Source organism: Euphorbia lathyris, chromosome 6, assembly GCF_963576675.1.
Source record: "Euphorbia lathyris chromosome 6, ddEupLath1.1, whole genome shotgun sequence".
In the NCBI taxonomy this organism is placed as follows: domain Eukaryota; kingdom Viridiplantae; phylum Streptophyta; class Magnoliopsida; order Malpighiales; family Euphorbiaceae; genus Euphorbia; species Euphorbia lathyris.
In genome coordinates this window covers 51,820,516-51,834,750 of record NC_088915.1, presented here as the reverse complement: position 1 = coordinate 51,834,750, position 14,235 = coordinate 51,820,516, and the positions used below count along the sequence as shown (strand labels likewise).

The 14,235-nt window shown below is 38.1% G+C and overlaps 1 protein-coding gene across 1 annotated transcript; it reads right to left on the bottom strand.

The window, feature by feature from the left end:
* Positions 1 to 1,102: 1,102 nt before the first annotated feature.
* LOC136233861 (cytochrome P450 85A-like) lies at positions 1,103 to 12,190 on the bottom strand. Its single transcript, XM_066023581.1, has 8 exons — positions 12,000 to 12,190; positions 11,275 to 11,599; positions 10,806 to 11,201; positions 10,637 to 10,723; positions 10,468 to 10,546; positions 10,287 to 10,393; positions 1,264 to 1,388; positions 1,103 to 1,190 (listed from the first exon to the last, which is right to left on the bottom strand). The coding sequence occupies exons 1-8, from the start codon at positions 12,188 to 12,190 to the stop codon at positions 1,103 to 1,105; spliced, it is 1,398 nt and encodes a 465-aa protein (XP_065879653.1).
* Between the last annotated feature and the right edge of the window lie 2,045 nt (positions 12,191 to 14,235).

Sequence of the window (14,235 nt, the reverse complement as noted above, 5' to 3'; positions counted from 1 at the left end):
ATGCATTAGGTTGTCCTCCTTTGGGATTATTTCCTTCCATGTTTTAGCTTGAAAAAAGTTTTATTTTTTTATTAGTTTACGATTAAAACTGTCATTTCATATTCGATCTGTATCATTATTATTTAGAACAAAAATGGATAGTTTAAGCGAAAATTTAAAAAGGAGATGAGATGAGAATTACATTTACTAAATCAGTATGGAAATGAGAAGGGTGATTTTGGCTAGAATCTTACATGTTGTCATTCCTTGCAGTTAGGGTAGATAGGGGGGCCTGGGAGGCCCGGGCCTCTCCGGCCGCTGGAACTACCTTGATCTCGGGTAGTTTCGGCCCTCTGTCTCAAAAAAAAATTGGAATGTTGAATTAGCCCTCCCCAAAATAGCTCATTAAGTGTTATATTTGTCCAAAATTCAAAATTTCAATATTTTGGACCTATTAGGTATTTCCTAAATTCAAATTTCTAATTTTTTTTTGACATCTTAGGCCTCTTTAAATCCAAATTTCTAATTTTTTTGGCCTGTTAGGCCTTCCTAAATCCAAAATTCTAATTTTTTTGGGCATGTTATGCCTCCTAAATGTAAATTTCTAATTTTTTTTGGTATATTAAGCCCTCCTTAAATCCAAATTATTAATTTTTTTTAGCCTAATAGGCGCTCTCAAATCAAAATTTTTAACTTTTTTTACATGTTCTGTCCTCCCTAAATCCAATTTTTTTACATGTTAGGACTCTTGAATGAAAGCTAGCTTAATTTTGAGAAACTGTATATTAATACTTAAAAATTGGTTCTTAACCATTCAAATTATAATACACATATAAAAAAAAAAATTGAACAAACATATAATATGTAATAATATTGAATATCTTTACATATTAATTATCAATCCATGAAACAGCCTCTTCTTTATCCACAATATCAAAAATCATGCATGATATGCTTTAATTAATGGACAAAAAAAACATTTTCAGCTCAGCAATATATTAATATCAATTGAAATTAACATAGATCAAAGTCTAACGATTAATGACCATATAGAATTTGGTCAATTTAGTCATTTAACGTTAGATATATATTTATTACTACGGTAAATAATAGTAAAGATGAATTAAAACTTAGACACCCTTATATGGAGTCCATTTGGTGCTTCAACTCTTGGGAATTTCAGTATTTTATCTCCTCCAACTTCTTCCCAGCTGCAATAACAAAATCAAATAAATTACAAACAGCAAAACTAAAAAATAGCAAATTTAAATAATAAAAACGAACCTGTATTGTGTAAGAAAATAATGAAGGAAAGTTGAAATTATAGCAATGCCTAATTCTTTTCCGGGGCATAGCCTACTTCCTTTACCAAACAGGAAGCAATAGTTTCGATTTTCCAAGTTATTGTCCTGTAAGGCAATGTCATCATTAATTTAATCAAATTAAAAGTATGTTTCACCATTAACTAGAGAAATTATATAGTACGCCTGGCATACCACATAAGGAATATGATGTGGTATGCCAAGCCACTAAAATCAGGATATCTGTAAAAATAAAAAGAAAAGGTTTATTTTGATTTTAATTATTATTTTCATATTTGATTCGTGCTTTCCCTTTCTTTTTTCTGTGCCTTCTTTTCCTGCAATGGTGTTTTACTTTTTCGTTCTACTGTTCTTGGTTTTTTTATGCATTGAATTTTTTTTCTCTCATCTGTTAGCTCATTCTCCTTTCTTGTTGGCTTCATCACTGTTGAAATTTTGCAAATATACTTCCTAAATTAAGAACAAACCCATATACCCATTTGAGAAACTTACAATACTAAAGCATGAAAAATTGATTGGCCATACTTTTTTAGGTTTTTTTAGCTTCTTGTTCTTCTGATGAGTTTTTCTTTCTACTGACATCAACAAGCTTTGATAAATATAATTGGAATATATTTCCATAAATCATTAGCAATTTACTTTGTCTCAAGCAAACCAAATCGAGGAGAGTAGAATGAGGGATTTGTCAACATATTTGGGATTTAATTTGTATAGAATCCGAACAATCTAAGGAGAGATATAATTTCCAGAAATTTTGTCAATCTTGGAATGAAATCCACTTTTTTCCAAATTGATTCGGCTAAAACGTATCCACAAAACACATTGTCCTGATCTTGAACACCAGAACAAAGAAGTTGTGACTGTCGGCAGGTGACGAACGAATCAACAGCGGTTGCCCGGCGAAAGAGAACAATGGAAAAGAAAGGTTGCAGGTGGTGATGTTATGGAGAGATAAAAGAGAAGGAAAGACATCTATTTCTGGGTAGATGCATAAGAGGATGGAGAGAGATAAAAGACCACCAAAGACATCTGTTTCTTTTTTTTTTTTTTTTTGGTAGAAAAGGAAAAGAAAAACGAATAACAACAAACTACCCAGGAATTAGCCTAGGGAAGCTAACCCCAATCCTATCTTCTAAGAGAAGATGAGAGATGAAACTAGGGGAAACAGGAAGGGTAGTAACGCCTAACGTCCCTTCATGGCCCGCCGCCGCCAAGCGATCAGCAACACGATTCTGCTCTCTAAAAATGTGTCTGAACTCTACGAACTCAAAGGAGGAGCAAAGCCTTATAATAGCTTTGATGAGGTTGCGACTGTTAAGACCCATAGAATGATTCTCAGAAATCATTTTGATTGCTTCCAAATTATCAGACTCCACAGAGAGCCTCTTAACACCCAGCCTTTTAGCAAGATTGATTCCAGTAAGAATAGCCCAGAGCTCCGCAGAAAAGGAAGAACCCAACCCTAAATTCTGGGAGAACCCAGAAAGCCAGACGCCCCCTACATCTCTAAGCACACCTCCAGCCGCAATCTTACCGTTACTGAGGCAGGAACCATCAGTATTCAGCTTCACAACCCCCTCTCTTGGCCTGCTCCATCCCACGAGATGGACATCACAACACTGAGAGGCTCTGGCAAGGGACTCTCCTTTGAAACTATCGATAATAGAGAAAAGTTTATTCGAGAAGAAATCAGCTAAGTTTGTCATAAAAACAGTTTTATCTCCAAAAATCTCCTCGTTTCTCCATTTCCAAACTTGGTGACAGATAATAGCAAAGAAAATGTCACCATGCTCCATGTATGGAAGCAACTTTCCTCTAACACCATCAGAGAACCAGTCGACCTCAGAATGTGCCATGAAGGAAGAGAAAATATGGTGTGGGAGAATTTTCCTCCAAACCTCTTTACTATTAGAGCAATCTCTAAGAGCATGGCACAAAGTCTCAACATGGCCTCTGCATCTACTGCAAGCTCCAGAATCAGCCAAGTGCCTTCTGTGCCTATCCGAATTAGTAAGAAGCCTGTCCTTAACGCCCAGCCATAGGAAACTCCTAATACGGAAAGGAACTTTAAGGGTCCAAATCGACTTCCACACATCCGAGGGAGGATCAGATCTAAAGAGAGAGAAAGCTTCAAAGGCCGATTTGCAAGAATAAACTCCATTGTTAGTCAGCGCCCAACAGTGCCTATCCAAGTCTTCCTCTTGATTACTCACCTTCACTCCCCGCATTCTAAGGAGAGTCTCAAGGCTAAAGAAAGTATCAAACTTTGACCAGATCCAGTCCCCTTCCGAGTCAACCATATCGGCAATCCTCCAGTTGCGTATATCACTAGGCGGGGGGGAAGAACACACCTCAATTAACGGTTTATCCCCAATCCAGTTATCAAACCAGAAACTAATGGACTTACCATTCCCCACCTCCAGGCCAACTCCCAAGCAGAACTCATCAAACACAGCACTAAGTCCTTTCCAGAGGAAGGAACAATTAGCAACTCTCTCTTTCGGGCCCCCGAAGATTTTGTCTTTCCGATACTTACCACAAAGGAGGCGAACCCAAAGAGAGGAAGGGTTTTGCCACATACGCCAAAGGAGTTTCATTAATAAAACTTTATTATTGTCCTTTGCTTTCCTAATACCCAGACCCCCAGAATCTTTAGGCTGGCAAACCTCACTCCAAGGCACAAGATGGATCTTCCTGCCCTCCGCAGCTTCCCCCCACAGGAACCTACAGTTAATCTTGTCAAGATCATTAAGCACAGGATCCGGAAGCTTACAAGCCTGCATGATGTGATTGGGAGCAGCACAATTAACAGATTGAATTAACGTGAGGCGGCCAGCGAGAGACAGAGTCTTGGCTTTCCAAATGGCACACTTCGAATTAGCTTTATCCAAAGTCTCTTTGAAGGAGCCTTTAGACACACGCTCACTATGGAGGGGAACGCCCAGATACTTCCCAAGAGAATCAGTAAGAGGAATACCTGAGAGATCACTTAATCTCTTACAGACTCTCTGATTCATATTCTTAGAGCACATCATCCTAGATTTCTGGATATTAAGCTTCTGCCCAGAGGCCGAACAAAAACAATCCAGAATATCCATAATGACTCTCAACTGCTCCTCATTACCCTCAAGAAAGATAAGGACATCATCTGCAAAGAATAAGTGAGTCACCTGGGGACAGAAGCTGTTGATCGCCACAGGGTGGAAACTCCCATTATCAATCGCATCCTGAATCAGGTGAGAGAGCCTCTCCATAGCAATAACAAAAAGGAAAGGGCTCATAGGATCCCCCTGACGGATTCCTCTGCCCGGGGAAAATTCCTCCGACATATCCCCATTGACCATAACTTGAAACACAGGAGAAGAAATACATACCTTAATTAAACTTCTCCAACTGTCCGGGATTCTAGCTCTCTCAAGGCTCTCCATCAAGAAATCCCAATTAATTCGATCATAGGCCTTCTCTAAATCCAGCTTCAGAGCCACAATGCCTTTCCTCCCCTTCCTAATCTTCATCGTGTGGACCATCTCTTGGGCGATCACCACATTATCCATCATTTGTCTACCAGGCACAAAGCTACCCTGATTCTGACAAATGATCGCAGGAAGAATGCCACGGATTCTATTAGCCACAATCTTTGTAACAGTTTTGTAAAGAACATTACAAAGACTGATAGGTCTCATATGCAAAAAGGAAGAAGGCTTATCAATCTTAGGAATCAGAACCAGAAGGGTTCTATTAACCAGCTCAATATCCTTCGAACCACTGAACACCCCCAAGACAAAATTATAGATGCCTTCCTTCACTACATCCCAATGCTTATGGTAAAAGCCCGCCGGAAGACCATCAATCCCAGGAGCTTTAGAAGCCCCAATGCTGAAGATAGCTTGGTCAATCTCTTTTCGGGAAATAGGTTGAAAGGCCTCCTGACTACAATCCTCACTGATTAAAGGAAATGTAGCAATAGAGTGAGCCCTCTCCAAAAGAACAGGTTCCTCTTTGAACAGCTCTCTGTAGAAATCCAGGGCTAAGTTCCGAATAACCTCATCTTCATAAACCCAATCACCATTAGAATCCTTAATGGCCTCAATTCTATTTCTCTGCCTTCTGATCAGGGTAGAGAGATGGAAGTATTTGGTATTACGATCCCCATCTCTAATCCAGGACTTCCGAGACTTCTGGAACCAAAGGAACTCCTCCTGCCTAAGCACAGCCTCCAGCTCCTTCTGAAGGGTTCTGAGGAGGCCCTCAAGGCTATGATCAAACCTCCCCTCCAACCTGCGTTGAATGCCCTCCATCCTCTTTAATAACTTGTTCTTCCTTCTGATAATATGCCCAAACACATTCCTATTCCACCCCTGCACCTTATTCCTGAACCCTTCAGCAGCTTGCAGTACATACGAATGAGGTCTCCAACTCTCATGAACGAACTCTTTAAACTTAGGATGGGACTCCCAAGCCAACTGATACCGGAACGGTCTCTTACCCCTAGGGTGCTTACCTCTCAAAAGTCTAAACAAAATAGGACAATGATCCGAATGACGGAACGGGAGGTTCAACACAGAGCACTCGGGGAAGGAAGTTAGAGCTAAAACATTAGCGTAGACTTTGTCCAATCGAACAAAAGTATTATTACGCTTCCAAGTGAATTTATGACCAGAAGCCCCCAGATCGGAAAGCCCGCATAAATCCATACTATTCTTGTGATGCAGACAGCGATTAACATAATGATTGGATCCCCCTCTCTGATCACTCATAAAGGCGATATCATTGAAGTCACCCGCCACAAACCAGGGCTCCGAAATGCTGACACTCATAGAATAGAGAACCTCCCAGAGCCGTTTTCGATTAGACAAGATAGGGTCAGCATACACAAGGGTAATAAAAAAGGAAGTATTGCCGAAAATACTCACTTTACAATGAATGAACTGCTTATCCATGCTAAGAATATCAAAATGAATCCGATCTGGCCTCCAAAAAAGCCAAATCCCCCCAGCCAGGCCAGTTGCCTCCGATCTAACACAGTGCCAGTTCTTAAACTTCTTAACCACCTCATCTGCTTTCTCACCACTAATCTTAGTTTCCAAAAGAGCAAAACAAGATGGATTAAACTGCTTAATAAGATCATTAATATGGATACGGGTAGCCTTGCTAGCCGCACCCCTAACATTCCAAAATAACAAATCCATAGAAAGGAGGACAACTGACCACACCCCTACCCTAAGCTAGGTATTTACTAGGGGCTCCTGAGAGCCTTACCGAGGTACCCCCGGGCCCCCTCTTATCTGGAAACGCCAAAGTGTTAAGGCCACTTTTTTGTTTTCCTTTAAGCTTTTTCATATTAGTTTTGTTAACTCCCATAGATTTCCCAATCCCAGGATCAATACCAGGAACAGGAATACTAACCTCATTTGAATTCTTCATCCTTCTAGCTGCAAGGGTCAGGGTCCCCCCCTGGGCTTCATCCTTAGAGACAAAAAGTGGGTTCACAGATTCAACCACCTTCTCGACTGGATCTACAGACTCTAATCCTGGAATACTCTCATCCATATGATTCTCATCTTGGTCTGACTCTTGAACTTCCTCAATCATCAGGGCCCCAAATCTGGACCCAGGCAAGGCTACTGAAGAAACCCCAGCCTCCTTTCTAGCTTTGAGGACAGGCTTCTCCTTGACATTTGGAATAACAGTAGCTTTAGGAGAAAGGGACTTAGAATTTGTGTTGATATCAGGAGGACGATTGTGAACCACTGCAGGTTGATTCCTACGTCTAGCGGGCCTCTTTGCCACCATCCAGGGACCAAAGTTCCCTTCATACCCCTGGTTCCCTCCAGTAATCCGCACACTACTCTCAACCCTCTCTATAACAACCCTCTCCCTTTTAGGGCAACCCTCCTGAGAATGACCATACATGCCACAATCATAACAGATGTTATGTAAACCTTCATACTCAATAAAGAACACTTTATCCTGAACACAGAACTTAGAAAGTAAAGGTTTAGCCAGATCAACATCTATACATACCCTAGCAAACTTACCCCTAATGGCCCCAATTGTAGTCTTGTCCACATGGTGGACCTTACCAACCAAACCTCCTATTTTACTCAGAAAGTTTTCACTGTAGTACTCAATGGGAAGGCCCGGGAATCTTACCCAAGTCAAGATCCTGTTAACCGAACAGTCGTGAGGATTAAAATTAGGAACCCAAGGCCTTAAGGCCAAAACATGATTGGAAATGATATATGGGCCTCCCTTGATAACCGAATTATAATCCTCAACCCTAGTAAATTTAATGACATAGTAGTCATTTTCCAGGTCAGTAATACTGACTTTACCTTTCCTTGCCCACTGCGCTTGTATTCTTTGGGCAAAATAGTTAAAACTAATTCGCTTACCCAGGACAGTAACAATCAAAGACACCTTCCACTTCTCTCTAAGCTCACGCTTCTCTGCAGCGGAAAGTCTAATGACCGGACAGAGAGGATCCTCCTGGCCATTATCTTCCTCATCAGAATCCGAGAACATATCATCAGAATCTCCCACCATTAAAACTTCCTCTAAAACCGGCTCTTCCTCAGCCACCCCCATGACCGTGTCCTTCCAAGAGTTTTTACCAATCTCGCTCATCTGAACCCTAGGTCTGGGGGAGACCGTCTTCCCATGAGCTACTCCTACAACACCCACCCTTCCCGAATTATTAGAAACATCCAGACCCGAGGCAGCCTGCCTCCCCGTCGTAGCCCCTGCCTACCCCTCACAGCCCGGAGAAGAGGATCCCACGCAAGGCACTGCGCCGACAGCCCCAGCCCACTGCCCGACCGAGGAGCCGGCAGCGCCTGGGCAGTGCCCGGCACTATCGGCGCATAGCCCTGCGCCAGGCACCCCCGGCCCCACTTCTCCCCTCGAGATTGGGGGAGCCTTACCCCCGGCATCAGAAAACCCAGCCGCCCGTATCTCCCATTGATCCGTACCCAGCCGCGACAACCTTGTCGAATCTGCCGCCTGTGGATCGCAAAGATCCGTCCCCAGCCGCACGGGCGGCGCCCGCGAGAACCCTGCCGACGCACCATCCATGCCCACGAGATCCCTATCGACGCCCCTGGATTCCCCTGCCTCCACCCCGCCAAGCGCCCCGCCCCGATCTACACCAGGTGCACGCTCGCCGCCAACAAAACTTGCCTCACCCTTCTCGCCCCAAACCACCAGGCCACCGCCCCCTTCCTTGCCGCAAATCCCCTCCAGATCCGACCCCCCCTCGCCGGCCACAGCCCCCCTCTCCCTAGATCTATCCCTAACACGCTTTACCATGAACCCTAGCCGAGAGAGAGAGAGAGAGAGGAGATAGATCTAAAAGAGAGAAAAAGATCTAAAAGAGAGAAAAAGATATAAAAGAGAGAAATAGATCTGAGAGAGAGAGGATAGATCTAAAAGAGAGAAAAAAGATCTAAAAGAGAGAAATAGATCTGAGAGAGAGAAGATAGATCTCAAAATTCTCCATCTTCATAAAAATTCTTCACCATGACAACAGATCTGAGAGAGAGAAGCCAGATCTGAAAAAGAGAAGATAGATCTAAAAGAGAGAGAAAGATCTAAAAGAGAAGAGATAGATCTCAAAACTCTCAATCTTCATAAAACTATATTAATTATGTAACTCTTAATAAAGACATCTGTTTCTAGGTACCTTCATAAGAGGAAGAAGAAGTCACGTGGGATGTAAGAAGTAAATATTAGATTTAATTTTTTTTTTGTTTTTAATAACAAGTGTCCTGATTTTAGTGGCTTGGCATACCACATCATATTGCTTATGTGGTATGTCAGGCGTACTATATAATTTCTCCCATTAACTAATAATTATTTCAATGATTAACTAATTGATTAATACTAGTATTTAGTAAAATTATAATGATGTATTCTTGTTAGTATATAAAATTATTAATATTAGCATTTTTTTTAAATCAATCAACGAGTGGTATAACAGTAGATCAGTTCATGAACCCAATAGTCCGTTCAGGCCGCTCAAACCCATAGACAATAGGACGGTCTTGGTCAAACTAAATTTCTGTTTAGTCCGACCCGGTTCTAGTCCGAAGATACTTATTAATTTGTGGATTGGGCTTGAGATCTATTATAAAAGCCGTCTCAACCTGGTCCCTAATTTATTTATTCACATGTACTTATACGCTATTATAATTTATAAGTCAAGGTTTACAATATTATAGTTTCTAATAAAACTTTAATATAAAAAAGGTTTTTCGTATGCAGTTTTATTAATAATACATAACAATAAAATTAAGGTGCCCGCTATGGTTACTTTGTTTTTTACAAAGTACCGTTACTTGGTGTAGTTTTCACCATTGGATGATAGAGCATAAAATTAATCCAATAGTGAAAACCACACCAAGTAACGGTACTTTGTAAAAAACAAAGTAATCATAGCGAACACCTAAAATTAAAACCTAATATATTCTCTGTTGGCCAAACTTCATTGTATATTAATTTCATCTTCACTCTCATTTTCAGAATTCCTTCTATTAACATTTATTAATATTTCATCACTGTTTGTAATTTATTTTCAACGGAAATCAAATTAAATTTATAATATAAAAAAATAGTATGGGCAGGCTTGGACTGGGCCTGGAATTAAGGTTCTTTAATTCAGCCCAGCTCGACCCAAGCCCAAAGCATTTTTAATACGAGCTGGACTGGACTTGGATAAGGGTTTTTATGTATAAGCCCGGTGCAGTCTGATCCGGCTCAATCCATGAACAGGTCTAATAACAAGTAGAATTCTTGATTTTATTTTTTAAAGTCCAAAGAGAAAGTAATATGAATTTCAAATCTATTACATGTTTATATTTACAATGATTTGATTCCTATTAAAACAGCAACCGACAACTCTTTTCCATTTTAATCAAACACTACATATATCTACTGTTAGGAGTGAAAAATAAACAAGAAATAAGCAAACCGATAAAAGGATCATACCAGCCATCTCCATGGATTGAAGAGTAAAGGTTCCGGATACAACAACGGATCATAGTTGATCTCCCTGATGTAAACGTATATTTTCCATCCTTTTGGGATGACATACCCTGAATAATTAACTCAAACATCAAAATCATATATCTGTAAATTCTGCTATATATATAATCTAATCTAATTTTACCATTCAATTCAATGTCTTGTGTTGTTTTTCTCAGCAGTCCATTTACAACTGTCGCCAATCTTGATGTTTCATAAATTACCTACATACATACATACATTATACATACACTCAAATTTATAGTCTATACTTTCAATTAAACAAAACTATAGATTTTATAATATATACTTACAGCATGAGTAAACTTCATGGACTTGTAATCATCCCAGTCAATTGCCTCTCCCGGATTTTTCCTCTTTCGAATAGCCAAATGCTCGTCCTGATTTTGTTAAAATAGTGAATTAATTAATCACATTGCAATGTAATTACTAATTAGTTGATTGAATAGAATAGAATCTTACTCTAATTTGTTGAAGAGCTTTAGGATGGTCATGGAGGAACTTGATGGCCATCATTGTAGTAGTTGAGACAGTTTCAAGACCAGAATGTAGAATAGTAATAATTTGATCTATTATTTCCTCATCATTCAGACTATATTTTGTTTCTTCACTCCCTAAGAGCTCATCAAGAAAATCACCATGCCCAGTTGAACAACCTCTTCTTTCCTTTATCATATGTCTCAGCATTTTTATCACTTTCTTTCTTCCTTGCAATCCAGAATGATATTTTGTGCCTGGAATGTTGATAGGCAACGATATCGCCCCTGCAAATATCTTATCGAACTCCGATTTGAAAGCCTTATACACCGAAATGTTTTCGCCTTCAAATACCAGATTAAAGGCTACGAAGAAGAACATCTGAACGTACAATTTCAACAAATTAACTAATGATTAAACACACAAAACACATTGTATTAAAAAGAAGTTTTACCTCCAAAGTTTTATCTTGAATATCAAGGGTTTTAAAGTGATCCCAATTGGCAAGAAAGGATCTGAGTGACCGATCAATTTTAGGCAAAAGATGTTCTTTAATGGCAGAAGGAGCAACAAGAGATAAAAAAGAACCTCTGATGTACTTGTGAATAGAACCATGTACAGAACTAATATTTTTTTTGCCTAGTATATCAACTGCTGATTTTGGGTACCCAGGAATTAGTCCTTTTCCTTCGTTCATCAGTATGTATCTATTCGTCTCTGGATCCGTTGATATTATTGTACGAGATCCTAACATGTGCGTCTTGAATAGACTTCCATACCTGTCATTATATATATCAATGGATTTTACACTTTTTCTATAGCTACACTATATTCAGTGTTGGAATCAGAACCAAATACTCGGAGTGTCTATGTGCGAAAAGTTGTTAAAATTTACATTTTTTTAACTGAACATCAGCCAAGGTAAATTGCACCATAGTTTAAAATCCCTGACAGGTTCTCAACATGAAATTACCGACACAAATGATATATTAGCGACGAAAATGTCTGTTTAGTCACGGAGAGTTTTCCCTTCTCCGTGGCTACATTATGCATGTAAAAACTTTTTTTTAATAAAAGGATGAGTTCAAATTTCGTAACATTCCACCTCTAGGAAAAACTTTTTTTGAAATTGTAACTAATGTAATTTCAGACGTAAATGAAATAGATAAGAGAAGTTACCTAGCTTTGCGTTTTTTCATGAAATCGGGTCCATGTCTAAGGAAGTTAGTAGTCTCTCCGAAAAGAGGCCAACCCATAGTCCCGGCTGGCAATCCTTTTCTTCTTCCATACCTCATCTGATTCGACGATTTCATCAAAAATATACATAATAATGCTATTAGTAACACAGCATACATCAAAATTACTGCCATTGCTCTTCTGTTCTGCTGCTACTGCTGATATGACTTCATTATTTATAGCCCTAATACATCACTAGTTCTCTGAATTTGTCCATAATAGTAGATTGGCTCCTTAAACTTTGTAAGTGTCTCACCAGCTCCCTAAACTTACTTAGTTCGTATCACCAGCTCCCTAAACTTGTTCATAAAAATTTATTAGCTCCCTGAACTTTGCAAATGTCTCACCAGCTCCCTAAACTTGCTTATTCCGTAACAACTAAGTACAAAAATCATAATACTAACTCGGATTAAGATGCAAAAATACCCCAGGAGTAATTTTATCCCGAACGTCTAAAATGGTGCAATTTTACTCCTAACATTAGTAGCCAATAGCAAATTTATAAGTTTGGTGAATTTTTTGAATTTTTTTGTCCAATTCGTAAAAATCAGTATATTTTTTATTTTTTTCACATGCCAACATATGTTTGTGATTTATTACTAATCAAATGAAGCACATAGATGACAATATTCATGATCGAAAAGACAGTCTGATGAATTATTTCTCAAATTAACCCAATCTATCAATGTTGGGGATAAAATTGCTTTTGGCTTCCAACGTTAGGGATAAAATTGCAACATTTTAGACGTTGGGGGTAAAATTACTCTTGACTCAAAATGTTATAGGTATTTTTACACCTTAATCCGAGTTAGTATTATGGTTTTTGTATTTAGTTGTTACATAATTATCAAATTTAGGGAGCTGGTGAGACACTTACAAAGTTAAGGGAGCTAATCAATTTTTATGGACAAGTTTAAAGAGCTGGTGATACGAAATAAGCAAGTTAAAGAGCTGGTGAGACTCTTGCAAAGTTCAGGGAGTCAATCTACTATTATGGACAACTTCAAGGGGCTAATGATATATTAAGCCTTATTTATATATAATTTTATATGACAGAATGTATGTACGTTGGCAATACTATAAAAACCTGCAACATACTAAATTGGCAGATTTAAAAGAAAATAATACGTCCTTATAATTAGCAAGCATTGCTGTCCTTTCTAAGGATTTTCATTTCCTTCATAATTATGACAGAATATATTGCTAATGTATTTCTAAACTAAATATAGTAAGTAAGTAAAATATTAGGGAGGGATGGATTTCTAATGTGTATTTGAACTAATTTTGTATTTTAATTTTAAATAAATAAAAACTCACCATTCCTATGAGTTATATATCATAATCCTCGGCAGGGGCGGAACCAAGAGGGTTAGGGGGCTCAAGCCCCGTCAGGAGGCCGGAGAATTGAGAAAAAAAAATAGTAATAGTGTCTGGTAATATTTTGAAGAGAATTATATTGACTTATATAGTACTATTTCAATGTTTAAAGTTAGATAAGATGGTTAAGGATGTTTCCTTCTATTGGAGAGGTGTATGTTCAACTCCTTTCAACCTCATTTTTTTTTAAAAGTTTATATTTATTTTAATTTTATTTTTCAATAATTATAAAAACATGTTACCATTATTAATTAATTTAAATGGACTCTTTATTTTTTATTTTGATAACACTTTTGAATTCATTGTTAATAGGGAAAATTACACGGAAATTCATATTTTAACAACTATTTACAACTATGTTAAGTCATAATTTTGAATTATGTCAAACTAGTAAAATCAGTACTTTTAATATATTTTAAGGATTAGAATTTATAAATTAAAAGTCTAGAATATATTTTTTAGGGTTTATGATTTATGAATTGGAGTCTATAATGTTTAAATTATGGTGTAAAATCATAATATATAGAGAATAATGACAAATTAAAAATTACGTTTGATGATTTGATTTAGTTGTAATTTTGTACTTAGTTATGATATTCATGTAATTGACCCTTTTTAATATGTCTTTATCATTAAAAAAAAGTAGACATATTTAATATTCATTTTTATTATGTCTTTACCATTAAAAAAAAGTAAACATGTTTAATTTTCTAGTTCAATGCTAGTTTCTAAAAAAAATGATAATATTTTTACAGTTTTAATGCGTTGGAGGCTAAAAAAATTTTGTCAAGCCCTAACGGAC